General features: G+C 41.1%; 1 protein-coding gene across 6 annotated transcripts in view; it reads left to right on the top strand.

Annotated features, from left to right (window-relative positions):
* Positions 1 to 27,529, top strand: part of PTPRZ1 (protein tyrosine phosphatase receptor type Z1) — a 375,560-nt gene that overhangs the window by 153,836 nt on the left and 194,195 nt on the right. For all 6 annotated transcript variants that reach the window (XM_073619797.1, XM_073619802.1, XM_073619801.1 and 3 more), the window contains exons 4-5: positions 17,660 to 17,811; positions 19,558 to 19,653. In XM_073619797.1, the coding sequence (XP_073475898.1) occupies positions 17,660 to 17,811; positions 19,558 to 19,653 (248 nt within the window). The remainder of the gene's footprint in view (positions 1 to 17,659; positions 17,812 to 19,557; positions 19,654 to 27,529) is intronic.

The raw sequence follows: 27,529 nt of genomic DNA, 5'->3' as shown, positions 1-27,529 counted from the left end.
GCAGTGCTGGATGTACGACCAGGATGTACTAGGCTGCTGGTGCTTGCCAGTTCACCAGAAGGATGAGCGACACTAGTACTGGCTCTCTGTTCCATACGAGAGTCCTGCGGTTCTTGCATCTCAACAACAGCAGAAGAACGGGGTTGGGTACGTTTGACCTTGGCAGGGACCATGTCAGAGCTATCTGTCAGGGTGCCGCTGCTGTCTACTGGATCGTATTCTGATCCTGAATCTGACAGATGGGTGACTTCCTCTTCACTCTCATCTGTCATGCTCAGAAACATGTAGGTCTCTTCACTACTATACCTTCCATTGGACATTGTGGCCTCTAAATTTACTTGTACAACTAGTGAAATGCACAGGAAAAAAAGGCACCTGATTGTCAGCAACTGCTTCAAGCACTCTAAAAAAAACTGTTAGTGCTCGCAGGGATCAGGCCTGACTCTGCTAATCCTGCAGTTATATGTTTTGTGTTTTGTAAGTGATAGTGATCGCTTGATACTGCACTTGTGTGGGCTGTGCTGGGCGGAGGGGCTAAACACAGGTGCTAGCAGGTATCTGGGCTTATCCCGCTAACGCTGCGTTTTTGGGAACCCTAAACTACTGGGAACGCTAGTATAAATTTGATCAGATCAAATATATTGATCCATTCAGACACTATACTACTAAGGGAGGGGTATGGTGCATGCGTGGGTGTTAGCGCTACTGGCACTAATCTGATGCTGCCTGGGGCTGACATGACCCTAACTGACACTAGAACCTAACTGATGTCACCCACCGGGCGATCAGGGGGTTAAACCTTTATTCAGCAATATATGGTGGGTACCCTGATGCTATAAAAACCTGACGGTGACATTAACTAGCTAACTGCCTAACTGCACACTGACAGGGAGTGATCAAGGGGTTAAACCTTTATTAAGGGGGTTTAGGGGGGCCTAGACCTATCTGGGCCTACTACTAAGTACTCTAATGCTGATTAGTGTCACAAATGACACCAGTACAGTGATCAAAGAAAAATATGAAAACTGCACTTGGTGACACTGTGACATGGAGTGAAGGAATTAACTGGGGGGGGGGGGGCAATCCGGGGGTGATCAGGGGGTGAAAAGTGTACCTATGTGTACTGTGTTAGTGTAATGTTGGAGCAACTCACGTTTTGATGTCCTCTCTCCTCTCTCTGGAACGGAAAAAAATTCCAGAGAGGAAGATGACATCACTTCCCCTGCCTGTGTTTACACTTACAGGCAGGGGACAGTCTCCAATTTGCCAGAACTGATCACCAGGTCCAGGCCAGAAATCATTGGCCTGGGCCTGGTGACTGATCGGTTCTGAAGCTAATCTGATTGCCGCGGATGCACCAGGTGCGTGCACACGCACCCCCCTAGGTGGCAGCGCGCCTGACGTACAGCTACGACGCCTCGCCCAGGAGAGCCAACCTGCCTCAGTATAACTGTGGCGGCTGGTCCGGAAGTGGTTAAAACTAGAATTTAGCCTCATGAGTTTTATTGTTGATGTTTGTTACCCAGTGAAATACAATAACGGATTCACTTGTTTAAAACATCTTTAAAACACTCCCACTTGCCTTGTGTGCTCTTTATAATTTACTATTTGTTATATTCTTAGGGAGCTACAACCATTATGACTGTATACCATCACAGTTCTCGTTAGAGATATTGCCTGTCAAATTCAGTTCCAGATTTCTCTTCACATTCATGCATACCTCTACTTCCACCTCTTCTGCCAATTCTCTTCCTCTGAAATAAAGTGCACTGCTTGATATTAGCAGCCCAGCTCTGTGAGCTGTCCAACCAGGTTTCAACATTCCTGCAAAGTCAAAATTCTCCTTGAATTACAGATGCTCTAGTTCATCCGTTTTGTTTTGACAGGCTTAACATACCGTTTAATTTTCTATTAGCATTTAATATTCTATTACTCATTTTTGAGCTATAATTTGATTAATTGCCTCTTTTTGGATTTAGGTAGTGCAATTTCTCTGTTGTCTAGTTTGAGCCCTGCTCTCCCACTATTCCATATCCCATTCCCCCCTAGTCCTTATATAGCTCTATATATGGTATATACCTTTCTGATCCATTTTTTCTCAGATCCTAGTTTAAATATTTCTCCAGCCTTCTTCCCCAGCAGAGCTGCACCCTCTGTTGGTCCCCGAGTTCTTCAGTTTTTATCTAACAGAATCATTTCCATAGATTTTTTTTTAACTTTATTCTCTGGAGTTCCTAATACTATATAAAAAGAGCACTACTACATACTACATAAAAAGGACAATGCAATAGTCAATGTGTACTTCACACTAACACTGGCTAACCTTAAACCCCCTCCCAGGGAATCTTGAAACCTTACAGTAACCAGCAAAGACAATGCCTTGCATGCAAAACATGAATACTGAGAAATGTTATTTCAACAAAAGTGGACTTGAATAGAGCCTTTTTGTTTGTGTTTTTTTAATACCTGACTTTGTCATTGAAAATGTTCTGGAGGTAATTCAAAAATGTTTTATGTCAGGGATTTTCTGTGTTATTTTTTACTGTCACGGCAAGGTGAATAAGTGATATTTGTGTATTTTAATAATGGGAATTGATGTTCTCAAAGCCTTTAATTTCACATTCACTGTTTGATTCTACCAATGATATTTATTTGCAATGTAGTGGCAAGTAAGAGTGATGTAGACAGGTGGTATTATTAATTACTAGAAGGCTATATATATGATAGATCAGTATTTCTCAACCTTTTTACCCAGAAGGAACCTTCCAATAATTTAGAGGTGTCGATGAACCCCTGCTAAAATTGTTCTGTCTACAATCATTACCCTAGTGCAGATCATTTTTTTACACACACACCCTCCTTTGCTATAAATTACATTATTATCAGTAATAATCATAAAGGAAATTAATAATATAATAATTAATGGCCAAAAATGGAGACTGTGAAAATTGTAGTGTCCTTTACATTGATGGTCAGTGGAAAATTTCTCCCTTACACTTGTGATCAGTAAAAGCATGAAATCAATCAACCATTTTTTTACTGTTTAAGAAACCCTACAAACCTTGGGAGGATGTTTATAATAATATGTGGAAGTAAATAACAGGTAGAAATTTCAATAAGCATTTATTGAAACCTTCAGTAAGTCTTGTGTCATGCCTCATTGTAAATAATTTTTTTAGTAAATATATTGCAAAAATTCTTTCCTGGAGATCCTGCCGGTAACAACACTTCCTGTTTCAGTCTGACAATACTAAGCCCCTGCTTTGCAATTAGCAGCAGTATTATCAGTCTGTTGTGTGTTGCAACCCTGGATTTTTTTCTATATGCAGTTTCTATATATACATATACTGTATATATTGATTTCACGTTATATATTTGCACATGCATTGATTAATTAAATAAGGTGTAGATTGTTATCTGGTAAAAGGTGACAGCTCAATCCCACAACAAGAAACATCAAGAACAACAGTGCTGGTGAAAGTAGTTATGTTGTGCAGGCTTTTTTAAACAGAATTGTAATTATACCAATGTAAATGAACCTAAAATACAAAATAAAGTAGTAGGTAGTTTTTATCTGAGAATAGACTATTGCATTCTTTCACAGACTTTCTGATGTTACTTGTTCGTGAAAGCCTGGCAGTGCAAACTCATCTGGGCTTCTACTACACTGCCAGCAGCAGAATTAGTAGTAGGGATGAGCTCGAACATCGTGTGTTCGCCCTACAGTGAACATTATGGGGCGTTAGCAGGAAATTCGAGTCCCGCGGAACGCCCCATAATGCACTGTGAGATCGCAGTGCATTCGTCTGATGATTGGCCAAAGCATACACCTGACCTGCATGCTTTGGTCAATCACAGTGCACTCTGCTGTGAGAGCCATAATTGGCCAAAGGCAGGGTGCCTTTGGCCAGTCATGGCTCAGGGGGACTAAGTCCATGCCTCACACTATATAAGGCTGCTTACATAGCGACCGCGTGTAGTGTTGTTGGCATGGACGCATTCATCTTTCCCTCAATTGCCACCAGTCGTCCTTTTCCCTGCAGCTGAAAAACACCCCCACAGCATGATGCTGCCACCACTGTGCTTCACGTTGCTGGATCTAGTGGCAGAGGAAGATCAGATGTGATTACAAGGAGCCGGTGCAACTTCTCCCGAATACGGTGATGGAGGCTGTGGTGTATAGAAGACCTATGAGGATGCTTTGAGCGGATAAAGGAGGTCATCTACCTTTACCGATACATGCCTATCACCCCTGCAGGGGTACCAGGAGCTGGTGAGTGGGGACCCTTAATGGGGATCACAGAAGTCACTGGATTCTGATGAAGCACAAGAGACACATTTCTGCATGAACTTTTTTGCCATTTTGAAGCTTCACATAAATTTATTTTTATATATATACTTTTTACTTCTCTTTTTCATATTGGAATCCACAACATCTATCTGTTTATATTTTCACATTGATGACTTTCAGTCGGACACTTATTATTTGGACTAATTTTTATGTGATTTGGATGCATTTATCAACATTTGTTCAGCTTTTGAGGTTTTTTTGACATATCACAGTCAATTTCTTGTTGCTGAGGTCTTGGAGTTAGCATGGGAAGATCTTGGTGTTTTTTTCCCCATTATTGGTTTATCATGGTCAATGTTATATATTGATTGCAATACCAGGAATTTATATATATTCACCCATATACGTACACGTACATTCACTCTTATATGGAATTTTGCTAATTACATGTATACTCATTTTTTATTTATGTAGTCAATATGGCTAGTGTTATATATTGATTGCTTTTTAGGATTTATATTTTCACTTATATATGTGTACAGGTATAGTCACTTTATTTATTACACATATATTCTTAATTAATTCAGTTTATTAATTTTGGATGGTTTGTAACACAACACACATGTGTTAATCCTGACTCTTTGTAGGGCCCACCCACATCAGTGTAGGGAGCGACAATTACCCCTTAATCTTTTCTTTTTTCTATTTAATTTACCCTCCTTTATAGGGGGTGTAATTAGGGGAGGCTGCATACCTCTTTATCCTGAGCGCGGGAATAATTTATATATTTATTCCACTGTTGGGACTGTATTGGACAGGTGATGAGCAGTGCCTGATTTTCTCCACACATACCACTTAGAATTAAGGCCAAAAAGTTCTATCTTGGTCCCATCAGACCAGAGAATCTTATTTCTCACCATCTTGGAGTCCTTCAGGTGTTGTTTAGCAAACTCCATGCGGGCTTTCATGTGTCTTGCACTGAGGAGAGGCTTCCGTCGGGCCACTCTGCCATAAAGCCCCAACTGGTGGAGGGCTGCAGTGATGGTTGACTTTCTACAACTTTCTCCCATCTCCCGACTGCATCTCTGGAGCTCAGCCACAGTGATCTTTGGGTTCTTTTTTACCTCTGTCACCAAGGATCTTCTCACCTGATAGCTCAGTTTGGCCGGACGGCCAGCTCTAGGAAGGGTTCTGGTTGTCCCAAACGTCTTCCATTTAAGGATTATGGAGGCCACTGTGCTCTTAGGAACCTTAAGTGCAGCAGAATTTTTTTGTAACCTTGGCCAGATCTGTGCCTTGCCACAATTCTGTCTCTGAGCTCTTCAGGCAGTTCATTTGACCTCATGATTCTCATTTGCTCTGACATGCACTGTGAGCTGTAAGGTCTTATATAGACAGGTGTGTGGCTTTCCTAATCAAGTCCAATCAGTATAATCAAACACAGCTGGACTCAAATGAAGGTGTAGAACCATCTCAAAGACGATCAGAATAAATGGACAGCACCTGACTTAAATATATGAGTGTCACAGCAAAGGGTCTGAATACTTAGGACCATGTGATATTTCAGTTTTTCTTTTTTAATAAATCTGCAAAAATGTCAACAATTCTGTGTTTTTCTGTCAATATGGGATGCTGTGTGTACATTAATGAGGAAAAAAATGAACGTAAATGATTTTAGCAAATGGCTGCAATATAACAAAGAGAGGGGGTTTGAATACTTTCCGTCCCCACTGTATATATATATATATATATATATATATATATATATATATATATATATATATAAATATATATATATATATATATATATATATATATATATATATATATATACAGTATCTCACAAAAGTGAGTACACCCCTCACATTTTTGTAAATATTTTATTATATCTTTTCATGTGACAACACACATGAAATTGCAGCTTGCTACAATGTAAAGTAGTGAGTGTACAGCTTGTTTAACAGTGTCAATTTGGTGTCCCTCAAAATAACTCAACACACAGCCATTATTGTCTAAACCACTGGCAATAAAAGTGAGTACACCCCTAAGTGAATAGGTCCAAATTGGGCCCAAAGTGTGAATATTTTGTGTGGTCACCATTATTTTCCAGCACTGCTTTACCCTCTTGGGCAGAGCTTCACAGGCTGTCACTGGAGTCCTTTTTCAAGGTGTATTTGGGGTCATTATCATGTGGAAATACTTCCCTGCGGCCCAGTCTTCGAAGGGAGGGGATGATGCTCTGCTTCAGTATGTCACAGTACATGTTGGCATTCATGGTTCCCTCAATGAAATCTACTGTAGCTTCCCAGTGCCGACAGCACTCTTGCAGCCCCAGACCATGACACTCCCACGCTTGACTGTAGGAAAGACACACTTATCTTTGTATTCCTCACCTGGTTGCCGCCACACACGTTTGACACCATCAGAACCAAATAAGTTTATCTTGGTCTCATCAGACCACAGGACATGGTTCCAGTAATCCATGTCTTTAGTCAGCTTGTCTTCAGCAAACTGTTTGCGGGCTTTCTTGTGCATCATTTATAGAAGAGGCTTCCTTCTGGAACGACAGCCATGTAGACCAATTTGATGCAGTGTGCGGCGTATGGTCTGAGCACTGACAGGCTGATCCCCTACCCCTTCAACCTCTGCAGCAATGCTGGCAGCACTCATACATCTATTTCCCAAAGACAACCTCTGGATATGATGCTGAGCTTGTGCACTCAACTTCTTTGGTCAACCATGGCGAAGCCTGTTTGGAGTGGAACCTGTCCTGTTAAACCGCTGTATGGTCTTGGCCACTGTGCTGCTCAGTTTCAGGGTCTTGGCGATCTTCTTATAGCCTAGGTCATCTTTATGTAGAGCAACAATTCTTTTTTTCAGATCCTCAGAGAGTTCTTTGCCATGAGGTGCCATGTTGAATTTCCAGTGACCAGTATGAGAGAGTGAGAGCAATAATACCAAATTTAACACAGCTGCTCCCCATTCACACCTGAGACCTTGAGTCACATGACACCGGGGAGAGAAATGGGCCAACTTGGACAATTTCACTTATGGATGTACTCACTTTTGTTGCCAGAGGTTTAGACATTAATGGTTGTATGTTGAGTTATTTTGAGGGGACAGCAAATTTACACTGTTATATAAACTGTACACTCACTAATTTACATTGTAGCAAAGTGCCATTTCTTCAGTATTTTCACATGAAACGATATATTAAAATATTTACAAAAATGTAAGGGGTGTACTCACTTTGTGAGATACTGTATATATATATATATATATATATATATATATATATATGTATACTCTGCATTCAGTGTAGACTAAATATACAGTGCATCCGGCGGTGTACAGTATATAATACACTTCAGGCGGTGTATCAATTTATATACAGATATATATATATATATATATATATATATATATATATATACTCTGCATTCAGTGTAGCCTATATATATATAGTGCATTCAGTGGTGTACAGTTTCTAACACACTTCAAGCGGTGTACACAGTATATAATACCCTTCAGGCGGTCTATCTATCTATCTGTCTATCTGTCTATCTGTCTATCTGTCTATCTGTCTATCTGTCTGTCTGTCTGTCTGTCTGTCTGTCTGTCTATCTATCTATCTATCTATCTATCTATCTATCTATCTATCTATCTATCTATCTATCTGTCTATCTATCTATCTATCTGTCTATCTGTCTGTCTGTCTGTCTGTCTGTCTGTCTGTCTGTCTGTCTGTCTGTCTGTCTATCTGTCTATCTGTCTATCTATCTATCTATCTATTTATCTATCTATCTATCTATCTATCTATCTATCTATCTACTCTGCATTCAGTGTAGACTATATGTATATATATATATATATATATATATATATATATATACAGTGCATTTGGTGGTGTACAGTATATAATGCACTTCAGGCGGTGTACACAGTATATAATACAGTGCAGCCGGTGTACAGTTTCTAATACACTGCAGGCAGTGTACACAGTATATAATATAGTGTGAACAGTTTCTAATACACTTCTTGTGGTGTACACAGTATATAATACAGTGGAGCCAGTGTACATTTTCTAATACAGTGCAGGCGATGTACACAGTATATAATACAGTGTAGTGCGGTGTTACAAAAAAAAACCCCATCATGTCCGGAAGGCCACCAAGGAGAGGCAGACGCTCTCAGGCCACTCTGTGTCTACAGTCAACAGTGGTGGTCGTGGACATGGTGCATCCTCTGCAGGTGGCTGTGGGGCACGCTTGTCCTTTTTTTTTGCTGCTGGCCGTGTTATTGAGCAATAACATGCAGAAGAGTTGGTGTTGTGTATAACAAAGCCGTCCCCATCCTCCTCATCCTCTGTCACCCAGGCTCATAGTAGTTTGCCTTCCAACAAAGCTGCCAAAGCGGCCTATTCCACCTGCTCCTTGTCTACAGTTACTCCTTCTGTAGCCCCACCATCATGCACGGAGGAGTCACCAGAATTATTCGACCATAGTGTCGGTTACATGCTTCTGGAGGATGCGCAGCAATTTGAAGGCTCCGATGTTGGTTTCCAAGTTGAGGAAGGGAGTAACATGAGCCTAGAGAGAGGGGGTGCCACAGAAGGACAGGAAACTGGCAGTCATGTTTCCCCAGCTGCAGCATACTGCCAATTTTGCTTCAGTGACAAGGAGGGAGGGGATGATGAGATCCCTGACTGTACTTGGGTGCCTGAGAGAAGAGAGGAGGAAAGTGAGGAGGAGGAGGATACACAACTTCAACGAGGCAGCATGTCCTCCAGGGGGCAGATTAAGGGCAGCCACCCTATTGCATCACACCACAGAGCTCTGCAGGTGCAGGACGCTGCTGACTCCCTGCTGACTTGCAAAAGTTCCTTGGTGTGGGCTTTTTTCGACAGGTGTGCAGCAGATCACACCATTGCTGTTTGCAACCTATGTCTGAAGCGGATCAAGCGTGGCCAGAACAGTAGCTGCTTGGGCACCACATGCTTGTGCACCACAGATCGCTACCCCAGTTGCTGAACCGTAAAAAGAAATTCTGTCCCCGTCATCCACATTCTCAGCATCTAAATGCTGGCCTAATTGCTAGCACTGCAACTGCTGCCTTTTCAGCTGGTAGGCTATGCCCCCTTCATGAATTTGTGGAATGTGCTGTACCACAGTGGCAAGTTCCAAAAAGGCATTTTTTTTCACGTAAGGCCATTCCTGCTCTCTACCGTCTTGTGGAAGGCAATGTTTTGGCCTCATTGGACAGGGTGGTCAGCAGCAAGGTTCATATTACTGCTGACTCATGGTCCAGCAGGCATGGGCTTTACACGTTACCTTTCCTTCACTGCGCACTGGGTAACTCTGCTGGCAGCTGGGAAGGATGCAGGACAGGGTTCAGTGTTGTTGGAGCTTGTTCCGCCACCACGCCTCCAAAAAGCTGGTGGTGATTCTGCCACTTCTCTATGCTCCACCCCTTCTCTTCTTCCTCTATGGCCTCTTCTGCAGAATTGTCCTCTGAACCAGCAGTGCCCTGTAAGCGTTCAAGGGGCTACGCAAGCAGTCAGGCGCTGCTTCAGTTGGTCTGCCTGGAGGACAGGAGCCACACAGGGGCAGAGATTCTGTCAGCTCTGCAGGGGCAAGCTCAGAGGTGGTTGATGCCACAGCAGCTTGAGCAAGGAATAGTTGTATGCAACAATGTCACCAACCTTCTTTCCGCCCTCAGACAGGGACACTTGACCCATGTTCCACGTTTGGCACACGTCCTGAATTTAGTCGTGCAGCGTTTCTTGACCAGGTACCCAGACTTACAAGAGTTCCTGAGGCAGGCCAGAAAAGTCTGTGGTAATTTCCACCGATCATACAATGCCAGTGCTCGGCTGGCTGACATTCAACGAGAATGCAACCTGCAGACCAACCAACCTCATTTGTGACATGCCCACCAGGTGGAACTCAATGCTGCAGCGGCTGCACACACAGTAGAGGGCCATCAATGAGTACCTGTGCGAGTATGGCACCAGGACAGGGTCAGAGGAGCTTGGCTTCTTTTTGCCACGCCAGTGGCTACTGATCAAGGATGCATGCACTGTCCTGTCACCATTTGAGGAGGCCAAAAGGATGGTGAGCAGTGACAATGCATGCATCAGTGAAACTGTCCCTCTAGTCTTCCTGCTGGAGCACACGCTTCATGGAATCAAGGACAGGGCACTTGAGGAAGAACAGCGGGAGGAACAGGAGGACTTCCTTTCCTCTCAAGGGCCCCTTTATGCAGATAGCATTCCTGAAGGGCCGTCAAACACACAGGAAAAAGAGAAAAAGGATTGTGTCAGCATGGATGTATACGATAACACGCAACAGTCTTCAAGGGATGGTTTTCAGTCCAAGTTTAACAGGGGAATGTAATTATAATTTTTGAAATAATATTTAACAGCAGGGCCCATTCCTGCGCCCAACAAGAGTAACTGTGAAGGGTTACAGTGTTCTAGCACCACCAAAACCAAAGGCCCAATTTTCCTGCACCTATTTGACTGGGGCGTGTAATTACAATTTTTGAAATAATATTTAACAGTAGGGCCCGTTCCTGCACCCAGTAAGAGTATTTGTGAGGGGTTACAGTGTTCTGACACCACCAAAACCAAAGGCCCAAATTGTCTGCACCTGTTTGACTGGGAAATGTAATTACAATTTTTAAAATAATATTTAACAGCAGGGCCCGTTCCGTCGCCCAACAAAAGTAACTGTCAGGAGCAGTTACAGTGTTCTGGCACCACCAACACCTAAGGCCCAATTTTTCTGCAGAGTATATAGTGAAGTCCGTATAGTATATATACTGCAGTTCAGAGTACACAGTGCAGTCCGTATAGATTATATAATACGGTGCAGGGTATATAGTGCACTGTACAGTATATAATATAGTGTATTGTGGTTAAGGGGAACCCTATGACAGAATTAAGAAAAAAACGGCATGGGTCCCCCCCAGTTAATACCTTTTATACATTTAAGGGGGTATACATTTTAAGGGGAACTTCACGCCAAAATTTAAAAACAAAACGACGTGGGGTCCCCCCCAAAATCCATACCAGTCCCTTTGGGCCTGGCATAGATTTTAAGGGGAACTCCATGCCAAAATGTAAAAAAAAATTGGTGTGGGGTCCCCCAAAGCACCTTGTCCCCATCTTGATGGGGACTAGGGCCTTAACCTCACAACCCTGGTCATTGGTTGTTGAGGTCTACGGGCAGGGGGCTTATCAGAATTTGGAAGCCCCCATTAATAAGGGGGCCCCCAGATCCCGGCCTCCCCTATGTGATTGGGTATAATATACCCATTCATCAAGAAAAATGTCAAAAAGTAAAAACCATAATACACAGTTTTTGACAAGTCCTTTATTAAAAAAAAAAAGGTTTCCCGCGATATCCATCCATCTTCAATCACAGTGCCGACACACCCAACAAATAGAAAAAATAAACCTCTGCCTCAATGGGAGGCGTCCCGCCGACTGCTGTCTCTTGGCTGTGACAGCTGTGATATCGGCGAAGGCAGGGCCACCCGGTGATGTAACCAAGTGACCCCACCCCTTCTGACATCATGTGCCATCGGGGGGGTGGGGTCATGCAGTTACGTCAGTGGGTTGCCCTGCCCTTGCCTATATAACAGCTGTCACAGCCAAGAGACAGCAGTCGGCGGGACGCCTCCCATGGTGGCGGAGTATTTTCATTTTTATTCTCTATTTTTCGTCACCGTGATTGACGATGGATGGATATCGCGGGGCTTTTTTTTTTTTTTTATCAATAAAGGACTTGGCAAAAACTGTCTTTTGTGGTTTTTACTTTTTGACACTTTTTTTGGTGAATGGGTAGGGGTACAATGTACATCCCAACATATTATACTAGAAAAGCATAAGGCTCGCTCATTGGAGGAGGTGCTAAGAGAAAGTTTTGATGATTACACTCTCAGATCCAACTGCTGTGACCAGAATATTACACACTCTGCCTCAGCCTGAGCAAAGATTTTCCAGCTCTTGGACAACAATCTAAGCACTAGCAGATAGAGAGTCATTGTTACTGAGCAGTTAGGCCCCTTCTACACGGGGCGGGCTCCATTGGAGTCTGCCTGTGCAGTGGAAAAATCTGTCCACTGATCCCCGCTGAGCAGGCGGATGACTGGTCCGTGTCCGCTCCATTTATGCAGAGTGGACACAGACGCAGCCCACTCTCCTCTATGGGCAGTCGGATGTAAACAGATGTCTGTTTACACCCGACTACCATCTGATCCGGTCGGCCAGATGGATGGGGAACAAATTCCCATCCATCTGTTTTTAGTCGACAGGATCGGATTGGATGTCAGCAGGTGTCAACAGAGACATGTCCGTTGTCACCCACTGCTCCATAGAGGAGACTGGAGGGCCCCGGTTGGATCCTCCTGAAAAAGTGACAGGCGGACCCGATCGGTCTGCCTGTGTGAAAGGGCTCTTGATCTTTCATACACACACACATGATAGCTGTCATCACCTGTTTTGACAGAAACATTTACCACTCATAGCTTCTGTTGTTGCAACTCTGACCTTATTTCTGTATCACTTGCTACTATGCCTGACAGTAATGTAATTACAAAATGGTAGCTTTCTTTAAAGGAGAATTCTTTCATTTCTAGTTAGGGCATTCAGATATTCAACCCATTGATCTTCAAATTATGTGTTAATGAAAGGAAGAAGAATATGTGCAAGAAAATATTTATAGAAAGACATATTACAAAATAGACGTATGCAACAGTAAAACAAAATGGCATAAAAGTGAAGAAATTCTTGAAATCGTAATGTTTACCTGGTCTTTGATTCCATACAGAGTCCAATTCGCTTGCAGAGTTAGTCCAATCTTGTCCAATCTGATAAACATAATAAGCAGAATGAAAATGCAGTTTATTTATAAAATATTATGTATGTTTTGCTTAGGAGATCTAATATGTTTTATTAGCCCCCTGGGCTTTGTAATATAGGATTGTTTAGTGTAATTGGCATCTTCCCATACCTTAGTTTACCAATTTTTATAGAGGTAACTCCATTACCACAGGAGTTATGGAATTTGAACCAGAGCTGAGAGCTTGCGATGTATGAAAGTTCAGTTCATTTTTTTAAAAAAAACAACGTTCACAGATGTGTATTGCTCACTAGACAGGTTACAGCATGACTTTAACTGCTTCCGGACCACCCACCGCACAGCAGGGCGGCCCGGCTGAGTGAAACAAAGTGCCTGTACATTGTTTCCTCCTCTGGGTCTGGGGCGCGTGCCGCCGGCGACCCGCTCCCGCTGTGATTGGATACAACGGGAGCCAATCAGCGGGTCCGGTAGCCGCCACCTTCTCCGATCAGAATAAAGCAAGGTGAGCGAATATATTATCACTCACCGAGGAGTTAGAAAGATTATATAAATCCCATCACCATTCTCAAGACCCTACTCTTCTATCTCAAATTCAAACCCAAAAAATAGAGTTGTGCCGTGTACACACGAGCGGAATTTCTGACAGAAAGAGTCCGATGGGAGCTTCTCATCGTATATTTGGACCGTTTGTATGCCCCATCAGACTTTTTCCGTCGAAAATTCAGACGGACTTAGATAGAGAACACGTTCTATATTTTTCCGATGGAACAAATTACTATCGGAAAAACTGCTCGTCTGTATGCTGTTCCGACGCACCAAAAACTATGTATGCTCTGAAGCAAGTATGAGACGGAAGCTATTGGCTACTGGCTATTGAACTTCTGTTTTCTAGTCCCGTTGTACGTGTAAGGAGAAGTGCTCACTAACACAGATTTAGACAGATTTGTGAACAATATTTGAGAGAAATAGGCCTTTTGTGTACATAGAAAAAGTTGTAGATCTTAGCGTTCAGCTCATGATAAATAGGGGAAAACACAAAAGTGTTGCGTTTATATTTTGCTCAGTGTATTTCAAAAATTTGATGCAGACTTGCTGTCCGCACCCACCTCCTCTATTCCTTCTACGTCCTTTTCCTGGTTAGCAGGCATTACCCTCCCCACATCATCGCCTTCCCAACAGGAATCTCTAAATTCACCCTGTTCTGAAGAAGTAATTAGGAAGATAATTAAGTCTCTTAAAACAGGATCAGCCCCTGGCCCGGACGGTTATTCCTCAGTGTACTATAAACAATTCATAGACCAACTGGCCCCTAAACTGACCTCCTTGTTTAACCACGTCTTAGAGGGCAGTCACTTCCCTGATGAGATGCTGTTAGCAAATATGTCCCTGATCCCAAAACCAGGAAAAGACCATACGGTACCTTCAAATTTTCACTCAATTTCAGTTATAAATAACGACCTAAAGATTTTCAGTAGATTATCGACTAACAGGTTAGCAGCGGTATTATCCTCTTTAACCTCCCCCTATCAATCCGGCTTTATTCCAGACCGCCAAATTATGGACAACATAAGACTGGCCACTAATATTATTCAAGACGCCAACGTAACTTTATCACCCCTTCTTCTATTAAGCCTAGATATCTACAAAGCATTTGATAGCGTTATATGGGAATATTTAGCAGCTATCCTACAACGCTTTGGATTCCACGGCAATTTTTTTTCATGCCTTTAAAGCTTTATACACTAACCCACAAACAAGAATCCGCATCCGGGCTGTAATTCAGATGTTTTTAGGATGGGCAAGGGAAATCGCAGGGTTGCCCGCTCTCCCCCTATTGTTTGCTCTTGCAATGGAGCCCCTAGCAGCATCGATTCTTCAACACACTGATATCTCCGGTCATTCCAAAGCAGGCCCCCAATATAAACTAAGCATGTATGCTGACGACATGTTATTATTTATCAGATGAGACTAATTCATACAATTTGTTGTTGCCTTACATTGTTGCCTTACATTGGAAATCTCAATCGATACCACTCTCCCAAGTTAAACTCCAGATAGATTCCATAAGCAAAGTGAAAAAACTCTTTCATACCCTATACCATACTATGCCCTATTACGATAAGAAATGGTCACCAAAGTCATATAATTGCACTATTTTTGCATGATACCCCTACCCACCCTTAATTGTATCTGCAAGGATTGTTACCATTTTGACCATCTTTGTCAAGTTCCACGATTTTTGACAACATTTTTGTACTTAACTGTTCTGTGCTAATCTAAAATGTCAATCTCTTTGTACCACCTTTTGCAATCTTCAATTAAAAAAGATTGTAAACAAAAAAATATCCCATAGTTTGTAGATGTGATAACTTTTGCGTAAACCAATCAATAATGCTCCACACAGTTTGGGATTTGTTCAGCCGTTATCATCACAGGTGGAGCTTAAAGCCTGTCTCTAGGGACAATAAAAATCCTCCTCTAAACTGTAATGCCCCGTACACATGGTCGGACTTTGTTCGGACATTCCGACAACAAAATCCTAGGATTTTTTCCAACGGATGTTGGCTCAAACTTGTCTTGCATACACACGGTCACACAAAGTTGTCGGAAAATCCGGTCGTTCTAAACGCGGTGACGTAAAACACGTACGTCGGGACTATAAACGGGGCAGTGGCCAATAGCTTTCATCTCTTTATTTACTCTGAGCATGCGTGGCACTTTGTCTGTCGGATTTGTGTACACACGATCGGAATTTCCGACAACGGATTTTGTTGTCGGAAAATTTTATATCCTGCTCTCAAACTTTGTGTGTCGTAAAATCCGATGGAAAATGTGTGATGGAGCCTACACACGGTCGGAATTTCCGACAACCAAGTCCTATCACACATTTTCCGTCAGAAAATCCGACCGTGTGTAGGGGGCATTAGGGTAAAATGCTCAATACAATAAACTCTGCGCTATGGTGTGTATACTAAGTGTAGCTGGCTGCACTATGGTTACCCTAGTAAAGGGTTAATCATAATGAACAACAGTAAGTATGTGTGGTGCTACCCCTAAATAAAGTGCTCAAATGAACTCAATACATAAAATTAAAAATTCATATGTAAATCCAATGCTTCAAGTGCAACACTGTCCTCCCCTCCTTTGTTTCCACTAACCAGAGCAATGTAATATCAGTGCATTTCATAAGATCAAGGGATTAAAACAGCTTTTCCTTACTGTCCCCGTTGCTCATATTTGGATGGGCAAATTTTCTCTATATCATCAGTACTCCATCACACGTGCATATACAGGGAAATATAAGCCAGACAGCATCCATAGCATAATTCCATTTATTAAAAGTGTAATAAAAACATATACAAGTAGCTACTCACAATATAAAAGTGCTCACATTGCACGAGCTGTATGCGCATAGTCATCTAGCAAACAATCTGCGCAACACTGGATTTATGAATTTTGAAGCACTGAGCACACTTCTCTTGAAGCATATGAACTTTGTATAATTATTGAACTTATATGAATTTATTCACAAGCACGGAGCACTTTATATGTTTCTTATTTTATTTATGTACCATATTTTATTTTATGTGATTTTTAGAATTTATGTAAGCAGTTTATATATTTGGAGTGAGGTCACAGAGCACTTTATTATTTATTGAGTTAATTTGAGCACTTTTTTAGGGGTAGCGCTGCACATACTTACTTTTGTTGAAAAGTAAAATGCTCATTTAGGTCTAGGTTACCTGGAAAAGCACTTTTACTTACCTGATTCCTGCTTCCCAAGCCAGTGCTCATCTCGTCACCTTTATGCTTCAGTAATGGACTGTTCATAGGTGTCCCCACATCCAAAGCATAGCTATGGACTCTGCATTATACATCATTACATCAGAAGATCTGCAACTGACGAACTGTAGGGGAGAAAAGGGGGCCTGTAGGGGGCTGCAAGGACCTATCTAGCAGCATCGAGGGAGCCTTCTGTAGCAGTGAATCAAGCAAGTAAAATCACTTTTTCCGTTTTCCTAGACCTAATGAGCATTAAACCCATGCAATGTTGGGGCAGACCTGCTCCAAGAGAGAATTTTTGTTTTTTCCAAGAGTTCAGCTTTAACCTTAGAGTGGAGATTAAATTCAGGGAAGATGTGTCCTTGGTAACAAAGTGAAATCAAGACCATAAAGCCAAATATATGTAACTTGTTGGCTGGAAAAGGGAAAAGAAAACACCAAAAAAGTTCCTGCTTTTAGTTGACTGGACTTCTTTAAACACTGCTTAAATTTGGCCAAAGCTAACCTCAGACTTTCAATATTTTGTCAAAGCATATGATTTAGCAAAAAACCTAATCTGCCCAAAAACCACTATTTCTAATAAATAGGGGCAGAGATGATACTTAACCACTTTGAAATGTTCTGGTACTGTTTTGATATTTTCTGTTATAAACCTTTAATTCTGATTTTGCATAACCAAACTTATGTTTTATTTTTACCAATCATTTTTTTCTTTCAGTGGAAATTAACTTGACAGGAGATTATTATCTTAGTGGTGGTGCCTTAGATACAGCATACAAAGCAAGCAGGATACATTTTCACTGGGGAAAATGCAATGCTACTTCAGACGGTTCAGAGCACAGTTTGGAAGGACAAAAATTCCCCTTGGAGGTAATGAATTTTATTCCTGTTCTGTGTGTGTGTGTCTAAAGTAAAACTAAGTAGGAAATGTAATTGAAAAGTATTTGAAGTGCTCCAGTAAAAAACATACATAATCATAGGGTCTTCTTTATGTGGTTGTTAATGACCATATCAACCAAGCTTCCTAGAATTGCCCAGTCTGATAAAATGTTCAGTGCCATACAGTACATCTGGTGCACAAGTAAAAACTAGTCTAGGTATGAGTGATTATAAACTATTTCTACAGAGGATTGTCAGATTGGGTAGAGCAAGCAGTCACTTTTAAGCCTATGTGGCTGCTTAACTCATTCCTATATAACTGTGTTTTCGAATATGAAGCCCCCAGTTACTACGAAGGCTTAGACAAACCCCTGTATTGGGTAAAGGAATATTTATGGAGGGTCAACAGTTATTCATGCAACTATTTCTGCAGTATAGTGGCACAGTAGCAACGTTGGTTTAGCAGACAAAACATTTCCATTCAATCCTAAAAATTAGGAATAAAGAGTGAAGGCAGACTATTTTACTGCAGCTCTTATCTACTGTTCAGACTTCATTATGTTTATAATTTTTCAGCACTTCTACCTAAGTTGCCTTTTAACACTAGAGAATATTAAATGAAAACAAGATTCAAATAACTGAGAACAGAAAGAATACACATTATAGTTTTAGTACTCCATTGGCTGCTATATTTTAACGTATAGATGTAAACTGTTGTGATGCAATATTAGAAAACGCAACCGAAAGAAAACATAATGGTTTTGTTTATGTGAAAAAGGATCATAAATCCATCAGATACTGAAGAAAGAAACATCAATGTGCATACTTCTAAAGAATGGTGGTTTTAATAAAAATATCCGTTATCGCTTTGTCTGGGCAACAATCACTGAACACCCATAGCTATAGTGACATTTCTTCCTAATTCAGATGACATTTTAATAGATCTTTGCAGTGAAATCAGGGCTCATTTTATTCTTGGGGAAAAATAATGATCTTTAGAATCAAGCACTGACTTATACAAATTTTCCAACATAGTTCCATTAGCTGCCATTATGAACAGTCAAAGCCGATACTACCCAATTATTGCTAATAAGGTTCAAATTAATCTCATGGGTAACAATCAATGGGTGGGCTATGACCAGCATAAAAGCATAAATCTGTCCATGGCAACATAACAGTGCTCATATTGACAGCATTCTATCAACATAGACGAGACCCAATGCCAAGCTTTGCTTGCCATTATATGAATAATGATGTTATTCATATTAAAATATGATTAGTCATGTTAGAATGGCACTGTGCATTTTCTTGTTAAAACCCTTTATAAATGAATACAGATCTTGATTGCCTCTTGTTTGCAAGGGGCAATGTAGGTGGCACTTAGTGAAAGGTTACATTTCATGGCATTGCTAATGTGCACTCCATAGCCGATTGTTTGTATTGCAGTGTAAAAATAGACTCTATGCTAATGCATGGTTAGAACACTTACCTGATAATGCCTATTTGATGTATAAAAAGCCCTCTTACTGTTGTGTGAACCACACAATAACTTTAATAGAGGCCCCCAGCAGGTTCAGGATTTTTTGTGAATCATTTTAGTAAATAGGCTTCCTGCAGCTAAAAGTTCCATTTGTTTGTTTAGCTTTTTTGAAAACTACTTTTCCAGTTAAGATGTAGAAATCAACTTTTTATATTAATGTTCACCATTTACATGCTATGTTTCAATCATGGTTACAGATGCAAATCTTCTGCTTTAACACTAACCAGTTTGACAGTTTGGATGATGCAATAAAAGGAAATGGAAAAGTGAAAGCTTTATCTGTTTTATTTAAGGTAAGAGACTCATGTTAATTATTTGACTTGTTAGTGTATTGGCTAAACAATATGATTGTAATCTCATGTTTTTATAGCATTAACCTTTTTTTGCAAGACATTGAAATCAATATACTGCAAAAGAAGAGACTGCAATTAATAGTTATATCAATCAGTACACTTAGGGAAAAAGAATCCTCACATAAAGAACAATGTTGGGGGTATCATTCTGATGTGTATCACTAGAGCACCCAACAGCAAGAGGAAGGAGGGCCCATTTCCAATACACAGAGCTTTAGTTAAACCTCAGTTGAAATTCTGTGCCTAGTTCTGGAGACGTCCCTTCAAAAAAAATATTGATGAACAGTTCAGAGTTGAGTTCAGGGACGGACAACAACAATTGTGCAAGATCTTAGGGGTGAAACATAACAGAAGAGACTGCAGTAACCTTCAGCAAGACTTTCCCAAAATACCCCTAGACATAGGCAATTCCATGTCCTCTGAATAGTACGAATCCAGTGCAGGTTCCCGCATCGTACCTGAATTGCACAGTGGTTCACACAGCAATATGCGAACCGCTGGTAGTGTCAATACAAAGTTAATGACACCCCCATATCGTAGTACGAACTGGCAGTTCAGACATTAATTGGATCACGTGGGTGTGAACACCCATGAGATCCAATTCTGGTGCGGACCCAAAAAAGGGTCCTGCACAACTTTGGTCCGAATGCGATGTGAATTCAGCCATACAATCTGTATGGCTGAATTTGCATCGCACAGACGTCGCATGTGATTTGCACTGCAGTGTGGTGCGAATCACATGCGATATCACACAGCGCACCAGTGTGAACCGGCCGGGACTCAAGGTATGTTTTAATGTTTTAATGATTCAGGGCTTTGTACAGAAAGCCCATACCATAAAACAAACAAAACAACTGCTCGTCTTAACAACTAACTAAACTCAGGTCACTTACTGACTAACATTGTGCCCACTGCTCCCTAATGAGTTCGCAAAACAAACAGGCAGTTCATGTGTATTTTTTGTATCCTGTCAGCATTCAGCCTTTTCACTCAGCAGCAGACTCTTGCAGTAGAGAGAGTGAGTGTGAGAGTGAGCCCTGACCTGAGTCAGCTCACTTATATTAAGGCCAGTGCATGGCTGAGACTAATAAAGAGGTCTGTCTACCAGTTAAGACTGGAGACTTTATCCCAATCCAAAGTTCTGCAAAGCCTTCAGACGCCAGGACCTCGAACAGGACTTGTTAAGATTCTGATAAAATATTCTGAGTCTGGAGCTTGGGGACTTCAAAGAGTTTTAGATGGGAATAAATCTCCAATCCTGTGTCAAAGTTTTATTGGAGACCTGGAGACTGTGGGAGTGTGCAGTTGTGCACATTCATTATAACCAAAGACCTGAACATAATGCAAAGCTCTAAATTAAAGAGAGGTGTGTGCTCTACTCAAGGTACTCCAGGTGGCTCAGTTTTTTTTTAACAATATATATATATATATATATATATATATATACAGCGGGGATGGAAAGTATTCAGACCCCCTTAAAGTTTTCACTTTTTGTTATATTGCAGCCATTTGCTAAAATCATTTAAGTTCATTTTTTTCCTCATTAATCTATACACAGCACCCCATATTGACAGAAAAACAAAGAATTGTTGACATTTTTGCAGATTTACTAAAAAAGAAAAACTGAAATATCACATGGTCCTAAGTATTCAGACCCTTTGCTGTGACACTCATATATTTAACTCAGGTGCTGTCCATTTCTTCTGATCATCCTTGAGATGGTTCTACACCTTTATTTGAGTCCAGCTGTGTTTGATTATACTGATTGGATTAGGAAAGCAACACACCTGTCTATATAAGACCTTACAGCTCACAGTGCATGTCAGAGCAAATGAGAATCATGAGGTAAAAGGAACTGCCTGAAGAGCTCAGAGACAGAATTGTGGCAAGGCACAGATCTGGCCAAGGTTACAAAAAAATTTCTGCTGCACTTAAGGTTCATAAGAGCACAGTGGTCTCCATAATCCTTAAATGGAAGACGTTTGGGATGACCAGAACCCTTCCTAGAGCTGGCCGTCCGGCCAAACTGAGCTATCGGGGAAGAAGAGCCTTGGTGAGAGACGTAAAGAAGAACCCAAAGATCACTGTGGCTGAACTCCAGAGATGCAGTCAGAAGATGGGAGAAAGTTGTAGAAAGTCAACCATCACTGCAGCCCTTCACCAGTTGGGGCTTTATGGCAGAGTGGCCAGACGGAAGCCTCTCCTCAGTGCAAGACACATGAAAGCCTGCATGGAGTTTGCTAAAAAAAACACCCAAAGGACTCCAAGATGGTGAGAAATAAGATTCTTTGGTCTGATGAGACCAATTTAGAACTTTTTGGCCTTAATTCTAAGCGGTATGTATGGAGAAAACCAGGCACTGCTCATCACCTGTCCAATACAGTCCCAACAGTGAAGCATGGTGGTGGCAGAATCATGCTGTGGGGGTGTTTTCCAGCTGCAGGGACAGGACGACTGGTTGCAATCAAGGAAAAGATGAATGCGGCCAAGTACAGGGATATCCTGGATGAAAACCTTCTCCAGAGTGCTCAGGACCTCAGACTGGGCTGAAGACAATGACCCTAAGCACACAGCTAAAATAACGAAGGAGTGGCTTCACAACAACTCTGTGACTGTTCTTAAATGGCCCAGCCAGAGCCCTGATTTAAACCCAATTGAGCATCTCTGGAGAGACCTAAAAAATGTCTGTCCACCAACGTTTACCATCCAACCTGGCAGAACTGGAGAGGATCTGCAAGGAAGAATGGCAGAGGATCCCCAAATCCAGGTGTGAAAAACTTGTTGCATCTTTCCCAAAAAGACCCATGGCTGTATTAGATCAAAAGGGTGCTTCTACTAAATACTGAGCAAAGGGTCTGAATACTTAGGACCATGTGATATTTCAGTTTTTCTTTTTTAATAAATCTGCAAAAATGTCAACAATTCTGTGTTTTTCTGTCACTATGGGGTGCTGTGTGTACATTAATGAGGAAAAAAAATGAACTTAAATGATTTTAGCAAATGGCTGCAATATAACAAAGAGTGAAAAATGTAAAGGGGTCTGAATACTTTCTGCCCCCACTGTGTATATATATATATATATATATGTATATATATCTTTTCTAAGTAGAGGAAAGCCGCGCCCAGTCTTCAATTAGTGCAATGCGATTTGGTCATCCCACTGACCACAATATAAGAAAAAAGTCCAGAGGATCGCTGCACTTAAAATTTTCTTTATTAAACCAAAGTTCAAACAAACATTACATGATGTGTAAGTTCGTTACGTTTCAGGCTCACAAGCTTACGCCCTTCTTCAGATCTAACACACATCTAAAGTCAGAGCTACACACATGGCTTAAATACCATCATTTTACACATTTGGAATCAATTATGTGATTAGTAATCAATCGAATGCAAACTAAATCCTTTTCTTATACATCCTTATATCACAGGTGGGGAAATGGTTAGCCAAACACCTCCCATATTTCAACAGAAGCCTTCAACTCATTTAATCTGTCAAAAAAGAAACATGTACACAATATATCACCATCTAGACATCACATCGAACGAATTATCACCTAAATGAACAAATATAAATCCAGATCTGTATTCAACCCCTTAGGGGCAATAGTATCAAGAAAATGAATCCAATATACTTCTTGCTTTTTTAAAATGGATTCTCGGTTACCACCTATCCTATTCTTATTAATCCCCTCTAGCACCATGAATTTTAATTGAGAAATCGAATGTCCTTTCTCCAAAAAATGTCTTGTTAAAGGCAACTGTACCAATTTGTCTCTAATTGAATATTTATGCCTTGCTATCCTATCTTTAACTTAAGAAAATTTTAAGTGCAGCAATCCTCTGGACTTTTTTCTTATATATATATATATATATATATATATATATATATATATACATACAGTTGTGCTCATAAGTTTACATACCCTGGCAGAATTTATGTTTTCTTGGCCATTTTTTAGAGAATATGAATGATAACGCAAAACTTTTCTTTTACTCATGGTTAGTGTTTGGCTGAAGCCATTTATTATCTATATATGGCTATAGCTATATCTATTATCTATTATATTTATTACATCATAATTGCAACAGAAACTACCCAAATTACCCAAATCAAAAGTTTACATACCCCAGTTCTTAATACCGTGTATTGCCCCCTTTAACCTCAATGACAGCATGAAATCTTTTGTGGTATTTGTGGATGAGGCTCTTTATCTTCTCAGATGGTAAAGCTGCCCATTCCTCTTGGCAAAAACTCTCCACTTCCTGTAAATTCTTGGGCTGTCTTGCATGAACTGCACGTTTGAGATCTCCCCAGAGTGGCTCAATGATATTGAGGTCAGGAGACTGAGATGGCCACTCCAGAACCTTCACTTTATTCTGCTGTAGCCAATGACAGGTCGACTTGGCCTTGTGTTTTTGGATCGTTGTCATGTTGGAATGTCCAAGTAGGTCCCATGCGCAGCTTCCTGTCTGACGAATGCAAATGTTCTTCCAGTTTTTTTTATAACATACTGCATTCACCTTGCCATCAATTTTGACCAAATTTCCTGTGCCTTTGTAGCTCACACATCACCAAAACATCAACTATCCACCTCAGTGTTTCAGAGTAGGAATGGTGTACCTTTCATCATAGGCCTTCTTGACTCCTCTCCAAATGTAGCGTTTATGGTTGTGGCCCAAAAGCTCAATTTTGGTCTCATCACTCCAACTTGTGCCAGAAGGTTTGAGGCTTGTCTCTGTGCTGTTTGGCATATTGTAAGCAGGATACTTTGAGGCATTCGCGTAGTAATGGCTTTCTTCTGGCGACTCGACCATGCAGCCCATCTTTCTTCAAGTGCCTCCTTATTGTGCATCTTGAAGCAGCCACACCACATGTTATCAGAGAGTCCTGCATTTCACCTGAAGTTATTTGTGGGTTTTTCTTTGCATCCTAAACAATTTTCCTGTGGCTGAAATTTTAGTTGGTCTACCTGACCGTGGTTTGGTTTCAACATAACCCCTCATTTTCCACTTCTTGATTAAAGTTTGAACACTGCTGATTGGCATTTTCAATTCCTTTGATATCTTTTAATATCCCTTTCCTGTTTTATACAGTTCAACTACCTTTTCCCGCAGATCCTTTGACAATTCTTTTGCTTTCCCCATGACTAAGAACTTAGAAATGTCAGTGCAGCACTAGATGAAAGATGCAAGGGTCTGTCAGGAGTCCAGAAACTCATTGATCTTTTATACACACACACACTAATTACAAGCAAACAGATCACAGGTGAGGATGGTTATCTTTAATAGCCATTCAAACCCCCTTGTGTCAAATTGTGTGCATGTTATCAGGCCAAAATCACCAGGGTATGTAAACTTTTTAACAGGGTCATTTGGGTAGTTTCTGTTGGCCAAGAAATCATACATTCTGCCAGGGTATGTAAACTTATGAGCACAACTGTGTGTGTATATATATATATATATATATATACTGAATATTATATACCGTATATTGTGTGTATATACATTATACAAGATACAGTATATACTTACACAAAAGCTTAATGTATTGGCAAGTAAAAACAAGTAGCATAGCGAATGCTCGCAGGAACATGAACAGCACGTCTTAATAAAAGCAAATAGGATTATTTCCTTCCATAATAAATGCTGTTTAAGCTGTGACTAGCATCAGTGGAAAACCATTTTGATAGCTGAAATCACTTTCAGATTACAAATAATGAGCCTAAAAACTGCAGTATTTGTGAGAAGAAATTTTGTAGTGTTTCCATGACAATGATCCACCAAGTCATGACGGATGACTAACTGAAGTCTGTGTATTACATGCTGCAATAATATAGGCCTATCCTATTCTTTATTCTTTGTCTCTAAAATACACTAGGTTTTATTTTTTGTTTGTCTTGACTTTGTCTGTGTTACTTTGCAGCAGCAATCAAATTAAATATGCAAAAGAAAATGGCAGCTATATAAGGTTTGAACATGACTGCTTGCACTAGGTTAGCACTTAAGAAAGATATTTTGATAAATGAATAGCTGTAAAGATGTGTTATCTACAGTGTAAGTAGTTCACTTAAAATGTATCTAAACCCAAGAACAAATATGATAGCACTGCAGTTTAATGTTCCTTAGATGTGCTGGCTGCATTTATTTTCTCTGTTTACACTTTATTTTTCCTTTTTTTTCACCTGTGATCCTGGGCCCATGGCTAAAGTTGGCCATATGTTAGTATTATTTTTATTATTATACAGGATTTTTATAGCGGCAACAGTTTGCACAGCGCTTTACAACATGGAGGCAGACAGTACAGTTACAATACAATTCAATACAGAAGGAATGAGAGGGCCCTGCTCGTTAGAGCTTACAATTTAAAAGGGAGGGTCAAGTGATACAAAAGGTAATAACTGTGGGGAGTGATTTGATGGAGAAAGTGGAAATACAGTTGTTAAGTGAAGGTGGGATTAGGAGGGGGTGGGATAGGTTTCTCTGAAGAGAAGGGTTTACAGGGATCACCTGAAAGTGGACAGAGTAGGAGATAGTTGCACAGATTGGGGTAGGGAGTTCCATAGGATGGGAGAGGCACAAAAAAAGTCCTGGAGGCAAGCATGAGAGGAGGTGACAAGGAAGCTAGGGAGCAGGAGGTCTTGGGATGAATGAACAAAATGACTTGGTGGTATTTTGAGACTAGGTTAGTGATGTAGCTGGGGGCCAAGTTGTGGATGTAAGTTGTTGTTAGTATTTTGCATTCAGTTTTTGGGTGATTAGCAGCCAATGGAGGGAATGAAGGGGTAGCAGACACTAAGCGGTAAAATTTGGTTTGTATTTTATTGTTTTAACCACTTGCCGCCCTCCCACCATCAAATGACGAATGGGCGGTGCGGCTCTCGTTCTGGGACGATGCCATATGACGTCGGCCCAGAACGGCCACCCTCGCGTGCCCCCGATTGGGGCTGTGGCTCTTTAATTATGTGATCGGCTGTGCCCAATCACAGCTGGCCACATATAAACACGGAGATGCCGGTAATCGGTGCTCCTCGCCTCACACTGACAGAGTGTGTGGCGAGGAGAGCCGATCAGCGGCATCTCCTTGCAGGGGGATATCTACACATGTAATCAGGGCACTGGTCATCAGTGCCCTGATTACAATATAGCGCCAGAAGTAACAGAAATCAGTGCAAGTAATCAGTGCCCACCAGTCCCAGCAATCAGTGCCCACCAGTGCCAGCAATCAGTACCCACAAGTGCCACCATTTAGTCCCCATTAGTGATTCCAGTCAGTGCTGGCTATCAGTGCCGCCTATCAGTGCTGCTCATCAGTGCCCATCAGTGTCGCCCATCAGTGCGACTCATCAATGCCCATTAGTGCCACCTATCCGTGCTGCCTATCAGTGCCCACCAGTGCTGCCTATCAGTGCCACCTATCAGTGCCCATCAGTGCCGCCTATCAGTGCCACCTATCAGTGCTCATCAGTGCCACATATCATTGCCCATAAGTGCAGCATATTAGTGCCTCCTCATCAGTGCCATAAATTATTCACAAACTGTGCCTATGAGCATAAATAACGCACCACCTACATATATAGAGAGTATTAATCAAAAAATCTGAGGACCAAATAGATCACTCTACAGTATTGAGAAAAATTGAAGAGGTAGTGTGTCATATTAAAACTCAGCTTTACATGTTGCGTGTATTCAACAAACGCTTCTTCAGGAGCTTGTGGTGTATTCTATGAACAGAAAAAATTGCAATTAAGTTCATCATATTCTGTATGTTTATTCAACATCAACATATAATATTATTGCCTCGGTGAGCTCAGTA

The sequence above is a fragment of the Aquarana catesbeiana genome, linkage group LG03 (assembly GCF_042186555.1).
Source record: "Aquarana catesbeiana isolate 2022-GZ linkage group LG03, ASM4218655v1, whole genome shotgun sequence".
In the NCBI taxonomy this organism is placed as follows: domain Eukaryota; kingdom Metazoa; phylum Chordata; class Amphibia; order Anura; family Ranidae; genus Aquarana; species Aquarana catesbeiana.
Note: the sequence above shows the minus strand (reverse complement) of the source record. Positions and strands in the feature narration are given on the sequence as shown.